General features: G+C 33.1%; 1 protein-coding gene across 1 annotated transcript; it reads left to right on the top strand.

Annotated features, from left to right (window-relative positions):
* The first annotated feature begins 192 nt into the window (after positions 1 to 192).
* LOC105348074 (dihydroxyacetone phosphate acyltransferase) lies at positions 193 to 21,450 on the top strand. The gene is made up of 14 exons (XM_011457378.4): positions 193 to 351; positions 6,334 to 6,530; positions 7,453 to 7,629; positions 8,347 to 8,476; positions 14,649 to 14,852; positions 16,853 to 17,004; positions 17,398 to 17,528; positions 17,878 to 18,098; positions 18,577 to 18,831; positions 19,162 to 19,241; positions 19,526 to 19,666; positions 20,224 to 20,435; positions 20,575 to 20,636; positions 20,797 to 21,450. Exons 1-14 carry the CDS (start codon positions 315 to 317, stop codon positions 20,877 to 20,879), a joined length of 2,082 nt encoding a protein of 693 aa, XP_011455680.3. The 5' UTR covers positions 193 to 314; the 3' UTR covers positions 20,880 to 21,450.
* Positions 21,451 to 22,121: the final 671 nt, after the last annotated feature.

Below are 22,121 nucleotides of genomic sequence, written 5' to 3'. Positions count from 1 at the left end.
TATTCCAAATAATTTAGAGTTTTCAGGTTTTCGCAAATACAAATGGCACAGATAAGAGTATCATAAATCCCTGTGTGATTTACAAAATCAATACCAACCACTTCTGGTAATTTCAATACTTCACGAATAAAAATGGAACAATGTATTTTTTCTGCACATAAATCAAAATCAAACAAACGTTTAAGAAATACAAATAATTCAATCGACAAGAAAAAGATATAGTAACTAAGAATATCATCCGATCGGCATCCAAGCAAACTTGTAAACTTTGGATTATTGGACTCGGACGTGTAACTTGGGGTATTTTGGCCAATATGTCGGGCCAGTCCAGGAATTCTTGGATAAAAAAAGGTATATTCGACAATTAAATCGTGACTTGATGTATTGAAAATAAAATGTCATATTTTTGACAACACCCATTTCTAAAACCAGAGACAGATTACCTTGATTACTGTAACTGTTAGTATATACGTCCCTTGTAAAACATCATTCTGTCCCATACTCAGAAAAATAACTAAACTTTGATTTACATACAAACAAACTTACACATAGAGAGAATTTGTGTAAATGGGAGCAATATCGTTGTTATTGTTCATAGAACTGTAACGGGATAGGAGAAATAATGACGGACAAGAGAGGGATTTGAAACCAGGCTGCCTGAATCTTTAGTCAGGTGCTCTAAAGAAGTGAGGTATCTGGCACAGGTATTGGAACCGGTCTGTTCTGTCATTATTTCTTTTAAGCATTAAATTATAGCTCCGCTAGCTGGACCTTACTGGATGGTCAAGTGAACACCTGGGGGCTAGCGTGGTAGTGTTAATTGGTTGGTAAGTGAAATTACATGTACCCCTTGCTTCCTTCAAAGGGTATATTGATAAGTTGTAAGACTTGTAACTGATCCATTAATTTCAACAACTTGTAAAAATTACTGTTAATTAAACCGCTCTTTACTTCAAATATTCTGTGATTAAGAAAACATAATATACTTTTAATGTGAAAAAAGTTATAACCACACAACTAAGTTCTGTATTGTTTAAATTGAAGTAATGTAGCAAGAAATATGATTGAAATCATGTTAGACTATCCTTCCATGCTATGAATATTTCCAGATTTTTTAAACTTTTCATCTCTTGAACTCTCGATCTCTCGAAGTTTAATCAAAGTCCCCTGAAGTTCGAGTTATCGAAATTTACCAGTAAATAACTGCAATATATATAATATTGAATTTATTTTAGAGTTTTCTTTCTATTTCTAACTCTCTTACAAGTTCTTTATAAGTAATTCTGTTCTCGTTCTAGCATTTATTCTGCTACATGAAATATACAGATGATAATTTGTCTAAAGTTAGTGCCACAAACTTAATTATGATGTTCAGTCAATTTCTGGACTGGATAAACTCATTTGATTTTAAATGAATAGATGATGTTTGAAACAAATTTGACCCACCTCTATACATGCCATTATATAACCTCACTATATTTCAATGTCTGCCACTCTGTTTAAAATTTGCAGACACAACTTTATTTATACTTTGTTTTTTCACAACCCTAGCATAGCTTTTTTTAACATCAAGCTTTGAGCCTGCTGGCAAAGGTATCAGGAAAAACGTACTCAGGAGAAAACACAACCAGAATGTGAAAAAGTTATAAAAACTATTTTAATGCAAAAAGGTGTTGAATATATGACCTTTAAAGATAATATCTTGTATAGATTGTGTAAGGCAATTCTTATAATGTTATATGTCCTTCTCCATGGCATGAAGGCGTATAGGGCCTGTGCTTATCTCCGGTTTCTGTGGTGCTAAGCAGAAGAGAGTCATTGACTCTCCCCTGGATGGGACACCAGTCCATCGCAGGTTAACCCCCAGCGTAGGCCAGTACCCAATTTCAGGTGGGTGGACTGAGACAATGTAGATAAAGTTAAGTGCCATGTCTAAGTGCACAACACACAACATCGAGTGACCATGGCAGGGTTTGAACCAGAGACCTATTGGTTACAGGCCTAACACCCATAACCACTGAATCATGTGCTCCACAATGTTATATGTATATGTTGAATATTTAAAGGGATTTGGACATAATTTACAAATTTTAACTTAATTTTCCTTAATTTAATGTTTAGAATGAGATACAAACGATTAAGGTACACCAATTTTGAGTCTTTATTATTGCTTATATACATGTAGTTGGTAAAATGGTGAAAATTCTTCTATTTTCTGTGTATAATGATAATTATGAACAAAAAGAAATAATTTATTATGTTTGTTACAAGTAGTCATTTTTAAGTTATAGTAATTTCAATACTCATCATTAAGGTCTCTATTTATAACACAAGCAAAACTCTTCGGTTAATTTTAATTGCCAACTAGTTTAACTGTGTAGGCAGTGTTTGTGCTTGTGTATATAACACAATTATTGTCTAATTAATTAATGTACAGGATTATTTATACAAAAACAATAGCAACAAATGATACAAATATTTATTTTATAATTCATTTATTGCATCATGGAATATTTTTTAAAATTACATGTATTAAACATTCTGTTTACAGGCCATTTTCTCCTAGATACGTTTTCTCCAGCATTCTTGGCAATGACATGATGCTTTAAGAGTGTAAGATAAGCACTTACAGGAAACTATGATTAAAATGTTCCCTAAAAGCGTTTTTAATATTAAGATTAAATGACAAAAATGCTGCGTATTCACCAAACATTTCTGGATTGTGAACATGATGCTTATGGTATCAGTCACACAGACCAGTAAAATTTCAAACTTGGAGATTTCGATTTTCTATCGGTTTTGTCAGTAGGACCGTTATTTTTCGGAAACTCTGACGACAAGATTACATATATATAAGTGGAGACTTACATCAATCAACAATTTCAGACATGCAGTGAAAAACTCACAGAAAAAGCTCTAAACAATTTCAAATTTGAAGTACAGACTAATAACTTTTTTTTAGCTCACCGAGACGAAGTCAGGGGGAGCTTATGCTATACCCTCGGCGTCGGCGTCGGTGTCGGCGTCGGCGTCCGGACCTGGTTAAAGTTTTTGTTGCAGGTCCTGTATCTAAGCTATTACTTGTCCTATCTTCACCAAACTTGCATGGATGATGCATCTGGACCTACTTATGGACCTGAAAGACTTGGATGCTGAATCTGAGTCCTAAATTTCAGATGCTGGAGGAAGATAAGGTTGTTGGACCAGGTTAAAGTTTTTGTTGCAGGTGCCCTTTGATAGCAATATCTAAGTTACTGCAGGTCCGTACTTCACCAAACTTGCATGGATGGTGTGTCTTATGATACTGATGCACCCGACAGGCTTGAGTGCTGAATCTGAGCTATAGGTTTCGGATGCTGAAGGAGGTTAAGGTTTTTGGAGCAGGTTAAAGTTTTTGTTGCAGGTGCCCTTTGATAGCAATATCTAAGTTACTGCAGGTCCGTACTTCACCAAACTTGCATGGATAGTGTTTCTTATAATACTGATGCACCAGGCAGGCTTGGGTGCTGAATCTGAGCTATAGGTTACAGATGCTGAAGGAGGTTAAGGTTTTTAGAGCTGGTTAAAGTTTTTGTTGCAGGTGCCCTCTGATGATTATATCTTAGTTACTACTTGTCTTAACTTCACCAGACTTTCATGGATGGTGTGTCTTATGATACTGATGCACCAGACAGGCTTGAATGCTGAATCTGAGCCATAGGTTTCAGATGCTGGAGGAGGTTAAGGTTTTTGGAGCTTGTAAAAGTTTTTGAAACAGGTGCCCTCTGATGATTATATCTAGTTATTACTTGTCCTAACTTCAACAGACTTCCATGGATGGTGCGTCTTATGATACTGATGCACCTGACAGGCTTGAATGCTGAGTCTGAGCCATAGGTTTCAGATGCTGGATATGGTTAAGTTTTTTGAAACAGGTCACATGTTTAATAGATAATAGTACCGGTACTATTTCAAACTTGCATAGTTGATTAAACTGTAATATGAACGAATCACAGAGAAAGCTTCAGTTGCAGAGCTTGATCTTCATTATCAAGGATGCTAAAAAATATATCTTAGTTATTACAGGTCGTTACTTCACCAAACTTGAATGGATGGTGTGTCTTATGATACAGATGCACCTGACAGGCATGGATGTTGAATCTGAGCCATAGGTTGCGGATGCTGGAGCAGGTTAAGGTTTTAATTGCTAGTGCCCTCTGATGATGATATCTTAGTTATTACTGGTCTGAACTTTACCAAACTTGCATCGAGATGTGTCTTATGTATACTGATGCACCTGACAGGCTTGAATGCTGAATCTGAGCCATAGGTTTCGGATGCTGGATGAGGTTTAGTTTTTTTTTAACAGGTCACATGTTTTATAGATGATAGCTTGCATAGTTGATTTAACTTTATTATAAATGAAACGCAGAGGTTGCTTCAGATGCAGAGCCTGATCTCCATTATCAAGGATGCTAAAGAAATCTCCTTCCTCACTCAAACCTGCTCGATAGATAGATGTGTTTGTTGATAAATGATATAACATGATTTCTATGATATAGTATTGTAAGGTATTAAACAATATTGTTTAATATGATACAATATAATATCATATGTAATATTATAAAAAGTTATATGATACGATATGATATTTTTTTTATATTTTTTGTTATGATATTGTATCATGATATCGTTATGTAAAGTATTGTGTATTATGATACAATATTGTATAATATTATATTGTATTATTAATTTATTATTTTATCACATGATACTATTACATAAGATATTCCTATGATACAATATTGTATATTCTATTAATATTGTATCATACGATATTGTTTAATACGATATGAGTTTCTGTAATATAGAATTATATCACATGAAATTGTATAATATGATACTGTGATACTTTATAATATCGTATCATACGATATTGTATAATCTGATATTGGTTTATGATATGATATCACATGAAATTGTATTGTATGATATTGTAAAATATATTATTGTATCATATGATACAATATGTATGATATGATATTAATATTAAATAATATTTTACTTTATCACATAATATTGTATCATTTGATATGATACAATGTTGTATCAAATTATATTGTATTATATTATACAATATCATATTATATATCAAAAATGATACAGTATCATACAATTTCATTCTATATTATACATTATAATATCATACGTTTTAATTTTATGATGTATTATGTAATATGATATTGTAATATAATACTATATTGTTTTATATATTATGATATTGTATTATGTGATCAAATACAATAACGTACAACACAATACAATGTCATATCATACGTTACAATATCATATCTCATCATTGTTTATTATAGTATTTTATTGTATTATATGATATATGTTGTAAATATGATAGGATGCAATATTTAATTTTATATTATTGTATTGATTAACATATGAACATATTATTATCATACAATTTTTTAACAGATGATATATGATATTGTGTCAAAACAGAATCCATGAGTATCCAAGATCATAAAGTATGATTTTCATTTAATATGATAAAGGTGGTCTCATAAAGGTGAAGTCTCATAAGGGTGATGTCTCGTCTCGGTGAGCTTTGTAATCTATGATTACCTATGTTTTTATTCTGAAATAAATATTTTCAAAAAGATTTTCAATTTGAAATGCTGAGTTTTTAATCAAATCAGAAGAATATCCTTTTGACAAGATTTCGATGGAACATTCAATCAAATCAGAAGAATATCCTTTTGACAAGATTTCGATGGAACATTCAAAAGTTGTGAAGGTGTGTCATTATAGATTTGATTTTTAAATTAATTAGGTATACGGATGTAATTGTTATCACAAATATATGTCAAGATATGAAAAGACTTCATTTTTCAAGCACTCTATTTTTGATTCTATCAACAGATAGTTGAGGTGTTGCAAATTTTCCCAGAATATGTTATCATGTTATTATGTGTTTGGTAGGTAAAATAGGATTACAATATTAGCATATGTCCAGCTGATGGGGGTGAAACCACCTAAATTAATGTAATTTTGCATGATGGCCATAAAAAGTGGAATTCTTTAAAAGTTATAACTTACTCACATGCTTGTATACATTGATGGGCAATTGTATTTGAGTAAAAGAATGTTATATTAAATGTAAATATACACTGTGGAATCATAATTGTTTGTGGGGGACCAATGTTCGTGGATTTCATAGGTAAACCTTGCCCACAAATTTACATCCCCACAAACCTATATACAAACATTTGTTTAATATTTATCAAAATTATTCCGAACTTGATTTTGATCATAAATTGAACTATTTCTCATTTCTTACAGATGATCCTAAGCTTGTTTCTGGCAAGCAGAAAGATATATTTGAGGACATTCTGGAGGACCGCAGGCACTCCAGTGACGCAAAGTGGGCGTGGCACGCTCGAGATGTTCCTCTGTATAAATACAGCAAAGCTAGATCTCCAGAGGAGATAAAGAAACAAGTCATACAGAGCGATAGAGTCAAATATGCCATAGAACAGGCAAGTGATTAGCCTGTATATATATGAACATTTATAGTTGAAACATTATGGTTGTTTTGATAAAAAAAAATGCATGCATTCTTGATCAAAGGATTTTATGTGAGCAACAAAGTAACACAATTTTTACATTTTAAGATTACAAATACTCAGTTTGGTAATATATTCAATGATATCTAATTTAAACTGTCAACTTTCTCAATTTCATCCTGGTCAAATAACAACACTATTTCTTTCAATCCTTGCTATGCTCAGTTTAATTTTTACTCTTTCAAAAACAAAAGAATACTGTAAACCAATTTTTATTTGCAGCAACTTAAATTCGCGATTAACTGCCAATAAACTGGTTCATGACGACTAATGTTCGCGACCAAGCCTTATCCAGACCTGTATTGTTATAAAAACTATAGACAAAGGATTGGTTTGCTGCAAGAAATATTCGCGACCACAAGGCTCTCGCTAACCTTGCGAAAATTTCTTGCACGCGAATAAAAGTTGGTTTACAGTAATATTATATAGTGATGGTTTCATTCTATGTGAATGGATAAAAATGTACCGGTATTCCCATTTGGAGATCTCTATTTTGAGGGGTAGATGACAGCGTACACTTAGAGCCATTTTAACATTACAAGAGCTTGGACATTGTTGGGATGATACCACACGCCTAGTTTGCTCATCTGATCAAAACAAGCTTTCAAATATTGACATCCTTACTCTAATTTGCTAACAGAGGATCATTATTATTCAAGACTGTCAAAATCGGAAAGTTTTTTTTCCCCAAGAACTGCTCTGTTGTGTGAAATTGATGCTGTTTCAACTGAAATATACAACACTAAATGAAGTTGGACAAATGTCATTGCACTTAATACTGCCCAAATTTCAAGTCATTATTAAAACGGATCTAACACAGTGCTCTGGATTACAGGTCTGTGAAGAAAGTGGGTTGCCCTTGGAGGAGATTCACAAGCAAACGATGGAGATCGTGAATGAAATGGCTCACAACTTGAGCATCAATGCCATTAGGGGTTTCGCAGTGTTCCTGGTAAAAGTGATGAAGGCTCTCTTTAGGAGAATTTATGTCAATGAAGAAGGCATTCAGAAGGTGAGGAGTTAATTGGGCGGTCATTTATCATATTTTCATTCATGAGAGAACTGTTTCCCATTGAATATAACATTTTATTATAATTTCATGTTAAATACTGAAATCTGATTGGTTTAGATACAATTAATAATCCATTCTATTACCCTCAGTGTTAGCAACATGCTTGGCAATGGGTAACACAACGATTTGTTACATGCACCTAAATTACTTCAAAATTGCTTCGCCGTAGAATTCACGTCATTTCTATATAAAAGCAATAAAATTTTCTCTAATATTAAGACATTCAGTATGATAAAATAAATAGTGCCTGTTTGGGAGGATAACAGTTGAAACTGACACCCCTCGAAAACCATTGTCAAACTCCGCTTCGCATCAGTTGACAATGGTGTTCTCGCGGTGTCAATTTCAACTGTTACCCTCCAAACATGCAGGCACTATTTATATAGGATCAAGAGGGATCATGAACGGTTAGTTACATTGTGTTCAGTAGTATTTTATCATCTATATTTAAAGTTTTTTAATATTATGATTAGAAATAAATCTTAGGTTGTTGTTTGTTGAATTTAGTTCAAGGATTTTGTATTTGGGTTAATCATGACTGAAAATATTTAACCCTATCTACAATAATTTATTGTGATACATAAAAATGGAAGACTCCATGGAAGGTACAGCCATGCTTTTAACTTTATAAAAAACAGATTTTTGTTTGGATCACAGGTTCGCAGTACAATCAAGGAATACCCGGTCCTAATCATGCCCACACACAGGAGTTACTTTGACTTTCTGCTTGTCTCATTTGTTTTCTTCGCCTATGAGCTACCATTACCTGTTATTGCTGCAGCCATGGGTATGTACAGGTGTATTGAAACAGGTCTCCAATAGTTAGGAAAATGCCTTTGAAATGCTATGTGCAATAAAGGAAATTGTTACCAAAACATATAGGTGGATGTGCGAGACAGCTCTTCTTTAAAGTATATTCTTTTAATTAAAGGCCAGGGTTTTTACCGGTCAGTTTATTTCAGTTACATGTAAGTTGAGGTGGGGGTGGAGTGTAATTGATCAATGTGTGAAGCCCCAAGGAAAACATGCTCGCTTGTGTATACATTGGATGTTAATGATCTTCTATCCTCCACCATGTCCCATAACTCTGAAATATTGAGATTTTTTTTAATTCGGCCTTTTATATATAGACAAAATGAATTAGTTCCCTAGTGTCAATACATGTATTACGTAATGATCAATATTTCAACAAAATGCTTGGCTTGTTGGTTCAACAGAGATATACTACATCTGGGTATAGTGTAAAGGGGTTCGAGTCACTGATGCAATGGTACACTTTTTCTATTTTTAGGTCACCTGAGTAAACTCAGGTGACCTATTGCTATCCGTTTTCGTCCGTCGTCATGCATCGTGTGTTAACAATTTACATTTTTAACTTCTTCTTTATTGCTATCCGTTTTCGTCCGTCGTCGTGCATCGTGCGTTAACAATTTACATTTTTAACTTCTTCTTTAAAACTACAAGGCTAATTGTAACCATTTTTGGTGTGAAGCATCTCTATGGTAAGAGGAATGTAAATTGTGAAATTCATGGCTCTACCACCCCCAAGGTGCCACATGTGGGACCAGATATGCAAAAAAAAACAACAAATTTTCAAAAATCTTCTTCTCTACTCCCACACATGTGAGGAAAAAACTGGTTGCATAGTTATGATATCCGTGAAGCCCTCTATCAAAATTGTGAAATTCATGGCCCCTGGATCAGGGGTTCTGGCTCTAGGGTGGGGCCAATATGGCCATATAGTAAAAATGTATTAAATCTTAGAAAATCTTCTTCTCTACTACCATTTATATTTGTTAAAAACTAAATCCATGATTATGTTGTCCATGAAGCCCTCTACCTAAATTTTGAAATTCATGACCCCTGGGTCAGGGGTTCAGGCTTAAGGTGGGGGCCAATATGGCCATATAGTAAAAATGTATTAAATCTTAGAAAATCTTCTTCTCTACTCCCGCACATGTGGGCAAAAAACTGAATACATGGTTATGATTTCCATTAACTCATCTACTAAAATTTTGAAATTCATGGCCCCTGGGTCAGGGGTTCAGGCTCTAGTGTGGGGCCAATTTGGCCATATAGTAAAATGTATTAAATTTAAAAAAATCTTCTTCTCTACTCCCACATATATTTGTTAAAAACTAAATGCATGATGATGATGATGTCCATGAGGCCCTTTACCTAAATTGGGAAATTCATGACCCCTGGGCTAGGGGTTCAGGCTCTAGGGTGGGGCCAATATGGCCATATAGTAAAAATGTATTAAATCTTAAAAAATCTTCTTCTCTACTCCCATATATATTTGTTAAAAACTAAATGCATGATGATGATGTCCATGAGGCCCTCTACTAAAATTTTGAAATTCATGACCCCTGGGTCAGGGGTTCAGGCTCTAGGGTGGGGCCAACATGGCCATGTAGTAAAAATGTATTAAATTTTAAAAAATCTTCTTCTCTTCTCCCACACATGTGGGCAAAAAACTGAATACATGGTTATGATGTCCACTAACTCCTCTACCTAAATTGTGAAATTCTTGACCCCTGGGTCAGGGGTTCAGGACTTTGGGGGGGGGGGCAATATGGCAATATAGTGTTCATGCATGTAATTTGTAAAAATTTTCTTCTCTATTCTCATACATCTGTATAAAAAACTGACTAATAATTATGTTTACCAGGAAGTCCTCTACTGAAATTTTAATTTTCATGTCCCCTGTAGGATGGGTTTTGACTCTAGGGCAGGGCCAAAATGGATGTATAGGTGTTAATGCATATAATGTTCAAAAATTATCTTCTTTACTCCAACACACCTGAGAGGAAAACTGAATTCATGATTTTGTAGACCAGATCTTTTAGTTTTTCGCCAAAATTATATGTTTCACAGTTCTTTTTGAAAGATTTCTGGCAGGGAGGTGGTCATCATTACAAATTTATATTTTTTCTACTCCAGTATGAAACCTAATTAATTAGATGCATATATGAGACTCCTCGACAAGTTTGTGTATGGGTTATATGCGACTGTTAAGGCCAATTGGCCTCTTGTTTTTTAAAATGATCTCAACTTCAATTTTTTCTTGGATATTTATTCCATTTTATTCATTGTGGTCCAAAAAAAGACTGTGAGACAGATGATTGGAGAACCTTAAAATGCTCTCAACATTTTTTTTTGATGATCGAAACAATTATCGTATTTTATATGTACAGGGAAAAAACAAGTTGTTCAATGTTGAAATGAATTAAAGCAGAAAAAATCGCATTTGGCACATTTTACAGCAAAATCTGTCTTTTGTAAACAAGTTTCCGACGGCATAAGCTAATTAGTTATCACGATGTTTTATGCAACATATGGTCATTGTACAGTATAAAGATATTAATGCAACATTCAAACAACATGCGTTTGTGTAACTTCTCCAATCAGCTGCTTCTTATTCAACCAGCTGCACATTTACCAGAGTTGTCTATACTTGTTTTTCTTCCCACAGGGCGAAAAACCATCTTTAAGCAAGTCCTTAAAGGTGGCTTAAAGGTGACTTAAAGGAGCTTAAAGGCTATACAACCTTTAAGCTGCCTTTAAGTCACCTTTAAGCAAGTGCTTATAGGTCCTTATTAAATGTCCAAACTTCTTTAAGCCACCTTTAAGCCACCTTTAAGCCACCTTTAAGCATCTTTAGGTGGCATTTACGCTCTCTTTACACTGCCTTTACACTGTCTTTAAGTGGCCTTTAAGTCAATATTGATCAAGCTGAACAATAAAAACATATATTAAATGCAAAAGCGTTTTTATAGAGATGGGAGGGGGTCATCCGAGTGATGATTATATAATTTCCAAGGAAGGGGGGGGGGGGGTGTTCCAGGCGGTTTTAATCGTCGCTCCATTAAACGCAGATCGCTATCATCAGCACCGCTCCGATGGAAACAGATTTCTGTTATAAAATTCCTTATAATTTTCGGGGGGTTTCAAAATTATTGTAGGGATGAGCACAGTCTCTGTATCTTAATATGTGCATAAAACTAATTAAAGTATGTTTGTTTTCTATTATAAATTAATCTGTGAAAAAAATCAAAATCTCTCTCTCTCTCTCTCTCTCTCTCTCTCTCTCTCTCTCTCTCTCTCTCTCTCTCTCTCAGTTCATCCGGTTATTAAACAAAATAAAGATAATGAACCAAAAATGCATGATTTAATTTGTTAATCGGTTTTAGGTTTGTATTTTTTTTTTCAGTTTTCATTATTTCTAACTCTAGATCTGCTAGATACATGTTAAAGATGAAAAGACTCTCAACTGCCTTTGTTATATTGGGCAGGATATTACTGCTTTGTTTGTCTAGACAAAGTTTTGTTCGTTTGTGTATATCTAATTAGAGTCTATTGTCCAACTTAAGAAAACCCCTGGAACTAACACAGAATATACAAGATATACACAACAGTTGTGTCGTGTGCCCAGGTGCATGTTTGTGTATATCTAATTAAAGTCTATTGTTTGTCCAACTTAAGAAAACCCCTGGAACTAACACAGAATATACAAGATATACACAACAGGTGTGTCATGTGCCCAGGTGCACGTCAGGGTTTCTAAAGGCGTTGAATCTTAGTATGTACGAGTATACGATAAGTCTAGTGAATAAAAGTTGATTTACATTTGTAATTCATTTTCAAAGTATTATTTCCTAGCTCTGGGTTTCAAAGATGTTATGTCAACAAATTAACAATACATGTATGTAAGAGTAAAATCTTGAGGCTCATTGATTAATGTACCGGTGATCATAAATAGGGGTTGATTATTTAAATATATGTATAAGGGTAAATATGTCAAATATACCCGGCCTGGGACATCATACAATTGTATGTACAAGTCATTTGCAATTGCCACATGCAGTAAATACGTCACCGGTAATTGGTAATTTTGTTTGTTATAGAATTGATAGTTTATAAATCATGTACATACAATTACATGTAAATATTTAAACATATTGGAACGGCGCCGCGATCTTGAAAACCGGGAAATTGCGGGAAATTGAACAAATACCCTAACAGTATCAATGCATTTAATAAAAGAAATGATTTCATTTTCTTTCTTACATTTTTATAGCTATAAATAAGATGAAAGTATATCTACTCGGTTTAAATTTATTAACTACATGTAAGAAAGCCTACTATAGTGAACCTAACGGTTTCCATTTAGGTATAATATATTTTTGTTCACTGAAGACCAAGTTCCGTATTTCATTCTAAATACATGCATGCATGTAATTTATAAATTAGATATAAGTGATTGTTACAAACTGAATGGTTTGTCAAAATCTTTTCAAGTAAACACATTCAATACAGTGATTCAATATCCACTGATATATAGGATATAAAAACACTTCTATATATGTAAGTTGCCGTAGTGCAGAGGATGTGTGGTGATGCTAGTAAACTAAGGGTCCCGGGTTCAATTCTCGCCGCGGCCGTTTTTTTTTTTGTGTTTTTTTTTTCATTTTTCTTTCTAGAACAAAAACCGTTTTAATACCTTTTCTTTCATAAAGTTAATACATTTTGTTGGAAATTAAGCACAATATTGAATTAATTTTTTTTTTAATGGCTTAAAGGTGGCTTAAAGGTAGCTTAAAGGTGGCTTAAAGGTGGCTTAAAGAAGTTTGGACATTAAGGACCTATAAGTTGTCCTTAAAGGTGGCTTAAAGGTGGCTTAAAGATAGTCTTTAAGCTGCCTTTAAGCCATCTTTACGCTTTCTTTAAGGTATTCGATGTGTAACGACCACATTTTCTACCTTAAAAATGAATGGTCCGATATTCTTAATCATGATATCATTTTGAAGGTGTTATCAAATAAAAATACTCCACCAAAGGAATTTTCAAAATTTTGATTATGGTCCAACTAATTACACCTTCAATTTTGCATTGAAGTCTATGGGCAATGTATGTTTTATTAAGATATTGTAAAAAGTAACTTGAAATTCGTTAAACTCTCTTGGTTAATACATGCATAAACTTTCTTTTTATTGAAATATGAAATAAAATGAATCATTTACCGCAGATATTTTGACAAAATTAAAATTTTATTTTTTTCATTAAGGGGAGATAACTCTTTTAAAAAAATTTAAGTGCGAAATGACCAGCTCCTTATATGTTGTCTGTCATGTGAATTTGGTTCATTTTACTTTCATAGTTATCTAGCAATACATATTTAACTAGTTAAAAATGATTCAAAATTGTTCAATATCCCTTTATTATACATATAGCTTAAAGGTAGCTTAAAGGTGGCTTAAAGATCGTCTTTAAGCTACCTTTAAACACCTTTAAGCCATCTTTAAGGAGGACTTAAAGATGGTCATTCATCCTGTGTCCTGTACGTATTCGCTCATGAAACATAAAAAATTGTAATAGGCCTGCCTATAAATTGTGGACACAAGATTTGATGAAATTTAGTTTTCTTTTCTCAATTATTCAAATTAAAATCTCTATAATGAAAAGACATTTTCTTGGATGATCAGTTCCATATGATTTTGATAGACATGGTGATCAGCGCTTTGGTATGGTATGGAAACTAAGTATGAGTTAATCTTATAATTAGTCAATTTTAATTTTTATGAGAAGAAAAATTAATCTTAGTAATTTCATTTGATTGGAGTGCCAATTGACATACCGGTAATGTTTTATCCTCGTGTTATGCATCAAAAGACGAACATTGATTGCACGATCATCATGAGTGGTATACTAGACATGGTGTAAAAAGGGTAGACTGACCAGTTAAATTTGAAGGCGGTGCTTATTTTCTTGTTCTTTAATCAGCCATTTTTTGGAGTACATATAAGTACTTCCATGAAAACCTTTTTATATTATTTAAGATTTTTCTTTATCTTATGAATTTTGAAAACCTCTTAGTAACAATGCATGATCTTTAGACCATACCATTTATGATATACATTTTGTCCTATGCATAGAGATTTTAATTTTTTTGTATTCAGATTTCAGCAGTATGAAGTTTTTTGGCTGGTTGTTAAGGAATTGCGGCGCTTTCTACATCCGTCGTAGTTTCGGGGATGACCAGTTGTACTGGGCTGTGTTCACAGAGTATGTGCAGACTCAGATCTGTAACGGAGATCACCCAGTTGAGTTCTACGTGGAGGGAACACGCAGTCGAACACTCAAATCTTATTCTCCAAAGTTTGGTATGTTAGTGTAATGCCTACAAATGCTGTGTATACCATATATCTGTTTTTTTCCATGTGTCACAAAATTTGCGAAAATAAGGAAAATCTGTAACATTTTTAATTTGCCTCAGTGATTTTTGCGATTCAAAAAGTTTCTTTTAGAAAATAATACAGGATTTAATTTCTACATTCAATTATTTGCAATTTAAAAGAGATAGCAAAAAGAGCGAAAATTAAATCATTGCGAAAATTACCGAATACATGGTATGAAATTTTCATGAACCTTTCATTAGGTTACCTAACCAATTCTACAACAAATTTGTTTAATGGAAGTACATTGATTTTTAAAAATTTAATGCAGTTCCAATGAGAGAAATATATAATCATCAGGTTGTTTTTCGTAACTGCTGTATGATTTCTTAAGGACCTTAAAAATATGAAGGTGTGTTTAATTGTCACCATTTATTAATAAGGTGGCTGTTTGTTGCGCATGGGAGAGCAATAGGTCATGTAATGCCACTTAAAAGCACATTACGTGGACAATTCAATAAACAAAACACCCACTTATAGTTGTGGTATAAAACTAAATACACAAGACGGTGTGTTAGATTACTGACCTACTGGTAAAAGAACACATGCTAACAATGCACAATGCAATAAACAACACACCCACCTATGGTTCTAGTTAATGAAATACACAAGAAGATGTGTTAGATTACTGAATTCATATCTAAAATTGAGATAGTCTTTAATTTGACCATCTTTACATTCAGAAAAATCTCATTAACAGTGGCATCCAAGATACAATACTGATACAAACCTGAAAATGTAATATTTGTTCAACTTGAAAACAAAATACTAATTAATTAACATATGTTGTAAAATCATGTACCGGTACTTCCTCTGTTATCCAATGTGTTTTTTAGATAAAACATTAATAAATTTTGAAACAATTCAAGTTCATATACACATCTTTTAATTAATACTAATTATAAGCTTTTTTTTATTTTGTAAATACATGTACTGATTTTGTAAAACCAGATATAATTCAGAAGTATGTAAATATCATAATAATCCTCATTATACAGTATGCATTGTTTAAAAATGTATTTAAATACAAGCTATAATTATAATTTTGTTTTTATAATAATCTTGTCAATTTAGCCGCAACTTTTTTTTCATTTTATAATGGTATGTGCATCATTAGGGCCCTGCTCTGTGGGCACCCTTTAGTGATCTATCTGTCCACTCGTCTGTCTGTTTGAGATCGCTTGTCCTGAGCATATCTTCTTTCCCCTTGCCCCAATCTGGATCATACTTCACCCACAGAGTGCCTTTGGGTACAGGGTGAGCAGTGACCTTGAACCATGTTTTTAGGTCAAAGGTGAAGGTCATAGCAGAATTATTAATATAATCTTTGTCTGGAGGATATCTTCTATTCCCTTGGTCCAATCTAGCTTATACTTCACTCACAGATTTTCTATGGTCAAAGAGTGTGACCTTGAATGAAGTTTGTAAGTCAAGGGTCAAGGTCATATCATACCATGCAAAAATCTTATTTTCAGAGCATATATATATACTTTCCGCTTAGCCCTCTTTGGCTCACACTTCACATAAACAGAACTTATGAATAACAGATATGTAGTGACCTTTGACCAATTTTCAAGGTCAAACATGAAAGTCATAGCAGAATTATATATGAAAAATCCTTGTCGGGAGATAATCTAAGATCTCTTTATAATCAGTTTTAGACCATATATTATTTCCATTTGGTTATTCTGGGGTAATAAGATTGAATTAGAAGTTCTATTTCAGCTGGAAAATATCAAAGCTACAGGTCAAGATCAAACCAAAATTCTCTGAAATTCTTTTCATCCTATTCACACTATTTAAACAGAGCCCTTTGAGATGGTCACATCTCAGTGTTGTCTAGTTCAGATTAGGAACAGTTAACTTTCATACACACAGTAGTTTTGATAAATAGTTGAGGATCAAGCCAATTTTTATTTTTTTTACAGGTATGCTCTCAGCCTCCTTAGAGCCATATTTTAAGGCACACATTCCTGATATTATGGTGTTCCCAGTCAGCATAAGCTATGACAAGGTTCTAGAAGAGACTCTGTATGCATATGAACTACTTGGAGTTCCTAAACCCAAAGAATCAACAGGGGTCAGTGCTGGTCTGCTGAATACTGTAGAATGTCATGATATGTGATGGCTCAATTTTGTTTTAGATTTTGTGGGTACCCTTCACCCATAAGATAACATCTCCAACAAATTACAAAACACATTCTTTATTCATTTTACAAACGTTATAACAATATTATGCCCCCTAAAACCTTTACTAAACATTGACAAACAAACAAATTTGGCCATATTGAATTTAAATGATTCCACAGGGTGTAAATATTAAAACTTCGTTTTTTTTTCAACATTTAATGAACATCAATATTGAAACACCTTAGGAATATGTGTTGGATGTAATTCCTTCATATTATACATGGGTATATATTTAAACAAGTACAGGCAGGTTGATATTTCATTTCTTTTGGGTTTTTTACAGGCTTTATTAAAGGCAAGAAATATTTTAAATGAAGATTTTGGAAACGTTCATATGTACTTTGGAGAACCCATCTCAATTAGACAATACACAACAGGAAAAATTGACAGAAGTGTTCACAGTTTAGCTCCAAGGCAAGTGCTACTGAATTTTGTTCATGAATATCACAAATGTCATGTCCTTAGCAAACAATAGTTGTTGGATAAAGCTTTTTCCTCTCTCAAGATTTATTTGGCCTATATTAACCACAGTTTTTAAAGTTCAATATTTGGCAACTTACGGAATTCAAATAAAGCAAAGTTCATCCTTGTTATCCATCTGTAAATGTTAAAGAAAAAAATATCTATAGTATACTTTGCATAGGAAACTATGTGTAACATGAGGTTACTGTAAATTAACTTAATGGAACTTAAAACTATTAAACTATTCATAGAAAATAATTGTTATATTTAAAAATATGCCACTTTCTTACATTCATTTTAGGTACATAGCAAGTCTTTCCAAGGAAGAAACTGAACTTCTCAAAACCCTGGGCTATGATGTAGTCATGAAGCACCTGAAACACATGGTTATCTCCCCCTGGTCCCTAATCGCTTCTGTCCTGGTTCAGAACAAAGAGGGCATCACAGTCAAACAGCTGACCAGGGAGGTGGAGTGGATCAAACGGCAGGCCTTCAACCTAGGGGCTTATATTGATTGGCCAGGTAGAGACTGGGTCTAACAAGTGGTAGTGTAAACATCCACTTGTTCCTCAAGTGTAAAGAGAAACACAGTAACGTTCATGAGAAAATTTCACATAACCATGAATTTCTTAAGTAAAACATTTTGTGCCATGTTTCACAAATTTTTGATTAAAATAATATTCATATTAGGATTTTCATATGAAATTAATATGAACGAGAATTGCTTACGTAAACGACATTAACCATTTTTGTATTTGAAATTGCTTGTTTAAGTGAAGTGGAATACATATATATAACAGTGTTATATTAAAAAAAAAATTTCCTTGCCATTTAGTGTGCTTTTTTCTATAAGTTTTAACTCCATTTTACACAATAAAAACTACCAGTATGTTGCGATCTGAAATATACTCATTGATCAAAATGAAGATTTACACAAACATGCGACTCAAACTCCAATCAGTTTGACAATTCAAAAATTTGGGGTTTTTTTCTGCTGCAGGCAATGAAACAGCAGACGACATCATCAGAAGTGCTCTGTTTCTACACAAGAACTTTGTTGAGGTGACTCCAGAGGACGTGATTCAGCTGGTCTCCGTGGCAGCGCCACATCAGAAGGGTCAGGACGAACTGATGCAGTCCGCCGCCCAACACATGGTTCTCACTCTCTACAGAAATCAACTCATGCATGTCTTTGTCCGAATTGCTATGGTTACCATCAGTATTAATGCTTGTCCAAATGATACTCTGGATATAGGTCAGAATAATTCGCTTCTTTTGCTTGAATTACATCTACATTTTTAAAAAGAAAGATGAATTTTTAAATTTTTATTTTAGGGATAAAGAAAACAAGATAATTTGTTATTAATTTATGTAGTCATGCTAAAAGATTTGGTCTCTTACAACCATGCACATTATCTATCTACATTTAAGTAGTTTATTACCTGGATATAAAAAGGTTTTTTTTTTTTAGATTAAAAAAAATAATTTATAATGAACCAATAAAGCACATGTACATGTACTTAGTCTAGCACTTTAAACTATACCAACTCTGAGAGTCTGTCTTACATGTTTGGTTTTATTTCAGATGAACTTTTTACAAAATACTTCTTCCTAGAGCAGCTCCTAAATAGAGATTTCATATTCAGGCCTGGTAGTACTAAACAGGTACTTATAGTCTTTCACTGCAAATACCATATTACAATTATGAAACTAGTTTGCCTTAAATAAGCTGCCCTTAATTTATCAAACTAGCATGAAACTTCCCTTTTTTCTACTGAATAATTAGAGTTATATACTGTGCTGCTACTAAATCTATGAAATATTTAGTAAACAACTTGAATACAACATTTCTTAACATATTATTTGGAATAATATATGTGAATTCAGGGACCCGAACTTGTGCCATGATTTTGCTGCAATACATTTTCGTCCAATTTGTTGATTTTCAGGACTTTGAAAATGCATTGTTGACTCTGACTCATAACTGTGGAGTAGTCATAGAAGACAACCAAGTCCAGATCAAGAAGTCCCAAAATAAATACACCACTTTCTTTAGTCAGATGTTTGAACCTTTCTTATTAGGATACTGGGTGAGTCTCCATTTGGGCTGATATTTGAATTTGAAGTTTTGACTTTGTCTGTAAATGGAATGCTTCATTCTCTTACCTTTGAACATGGTGTGATTATGGTAAGCATGAAAAATGGTAACTTGATGATGATTATTTGATTCCTTAATAATTAATACCATCATGTTCTTGGTCGTCGAAAATAATTTAACTTGATTTTACCATATATCCTGTAATTTTCACGATGATCTTATTTTCCTGATCTCTTTTAAATTGCAAATTACTGTAAAGTCGCGTGTATAACACTCACTTTTTTCAACCAATATTTGTTCAAAAGTAGGGGGGGGTGTACATAGAACAAAAATTTTTCTTAAAGAAACTAAATCACAAAAAAAACTTACAGCAATTTAAAATGCTAACACATTTTCCCCATTTTTGATCCAAATTTTGTGGCACGCCAAAAAACCCAGATGATTATAAGGTATTGTGTCAAACATTTTTCCTTGTACCATACACAGGCACCAAAACTTTTCTGTATGACGAGGTCCCCAAACAATTCAACCTCTTTCTTTTCTCTGTAGATTCTCGGTCGCTGCATTTTATCCACTCAAATTGATGTTCACAACAAACCAATAGCCAAGCCGATAAAGACAATATCCCGAGAAGCTCAGTCATTGGGGGCTCGTTTGTTACGGGAGCGATGTATTCGTAATCTAGAAGTTCTTTCTCTTGACCTACTAGGCAATGGGCTTCATGCTTTGCTGCATATGGGGGCAGTGAAAAAGGAGAGAAGGTTTGTATCATTACCGGTAATTTTGATAATCATTCAGATAATTATATGGTAAATAAATACATGTACATGCAACTACATATACTGGTATATGATTTTGATGTTGAAGGGGTATTATAAAGTGTTATTTTTTTTGCTTCAGAGATGGACAGCCTTACATGTACCCCAACACTATTGTTTTAACCAATATCTGCGCACAGATAGGTAAGAAAACTACGATTTTTCTGAAAACTTATTGAAGCATATATATATTTATATACATGTGGAACTTCTTTTAATAACATAATTTTTTTTTTATTTCCCTCTGACAAGGGATATACATATAAACAATTAAGTTTGATGTTGGTATTTTTGTTTGTTTTAGAAACATTTATTGAAGTTCCTCGGATTCCAACAACAAGTATCAATGTTGAGTCGAAGACAGTTGTCATTACTGCCAAACTGTAACGTTACTGACAATCTTTGAAACTGTAACTTTACTGACAATCTGTGACTGACAGGAAACATTGACAGTTTGTAATTGGTGATTACTTTAACAAATGCATGTACAAGTACATATATTGCTGATGAACTTATTTCACAAAAAAAAAATCTGTCTCAAAGATTCTTATACGCCTACATGTCTTCAAATGATAGCCGGAGTTATTATGTCTGTTACACTGATTACACACTTGATGGAGGCAATCATGATTTTTTTATGAAATATGTTATCAGCACATTTATTACCATTTTTTTTATGGGACATGATGTTTTTTTCCAGCTTTCAAGAATGGCTTTATTCACATATGTGGTTCATGACTGTATATGATAAATTTGGGCATTGTTACAATAGTAATCATGGCAATGTTAAAGTGTTTACAAACACTGGTTCTGTGACAATGTGTGCTTGGACATTATACTGTTTTGCTTATGTTCAGCAAGGCATAGCCACTCTTTAAGTTTATTTACATGTAACATGTTTTTGACTTGTCAAATTTACTGTAGCTTTCTTTAATTTGAAGTAAATGGATACAGAATATATATTTTTTTGGTATGTTTGAAAACAATATCAATACATCATTGGTTTAAACAATGATATAGATCATACTGAAAGTGATAATTCTGTACAATAAATGTTAAAGACTATAACCATTGGACATATGAAACATTAAGAGGACTGGATGGTCGACGCCATTTGTAGGCTATATTTACCTTTTTTAGATAAAGGGCTCTGTTGAAGGATAATAGAAAAAAGTTTAAATTTTAAACCCAAAATATTTATTTGGGGTTTTTCTTTATTAATTTCTTTATTAAAATTTTATTTTTTATGTTTAAAATTGTTCACTTGTGCATTTTGAATGATTGACAAAAATTTAAATGTTAGAAGTCAAGTTACAAGCAAGATACCGAGGTAAGAAATCATTGTTGTGTAGACAAATATTGAGTCTTACATTTTATTTTATTTTTACAAATAACGAAAAGTACAGAAATTACCACTTCTTTGGAAAAATGAATCTGACAGACAAGATAAACTGATTTATTGTGTTCATAAAAGATGTAATCAACCAAAAAAGCCACATTTGATTTAAACTCATACCAATACACATGTATAAACATATGTAACAATAACAAGACTCGTGCTTTGTTTACATAAGAAAGAATTTCAAACTCTGATACTTTCTTGTTACTCAATATTTGACTCTCAAACTT

The sequence above is a fragment of the Magallana gigas genome, chromosome 6, assembly GCF_963853765.1.
Source record: "Magallana gigas chromosome 6, xbMagGiga1.1, whole genome shotgun sequence".
Lineage (NCBI taxonomy): Eukaryota > Metazoa > Mollusca > Bivalvia > Ostreida > Ostreidae > Magallana > Magallana gigas.
Note: the sequence above shows the minus strand (reverse complement) of the source record. Positions and strands in the feature narration are given on the sequence as shown.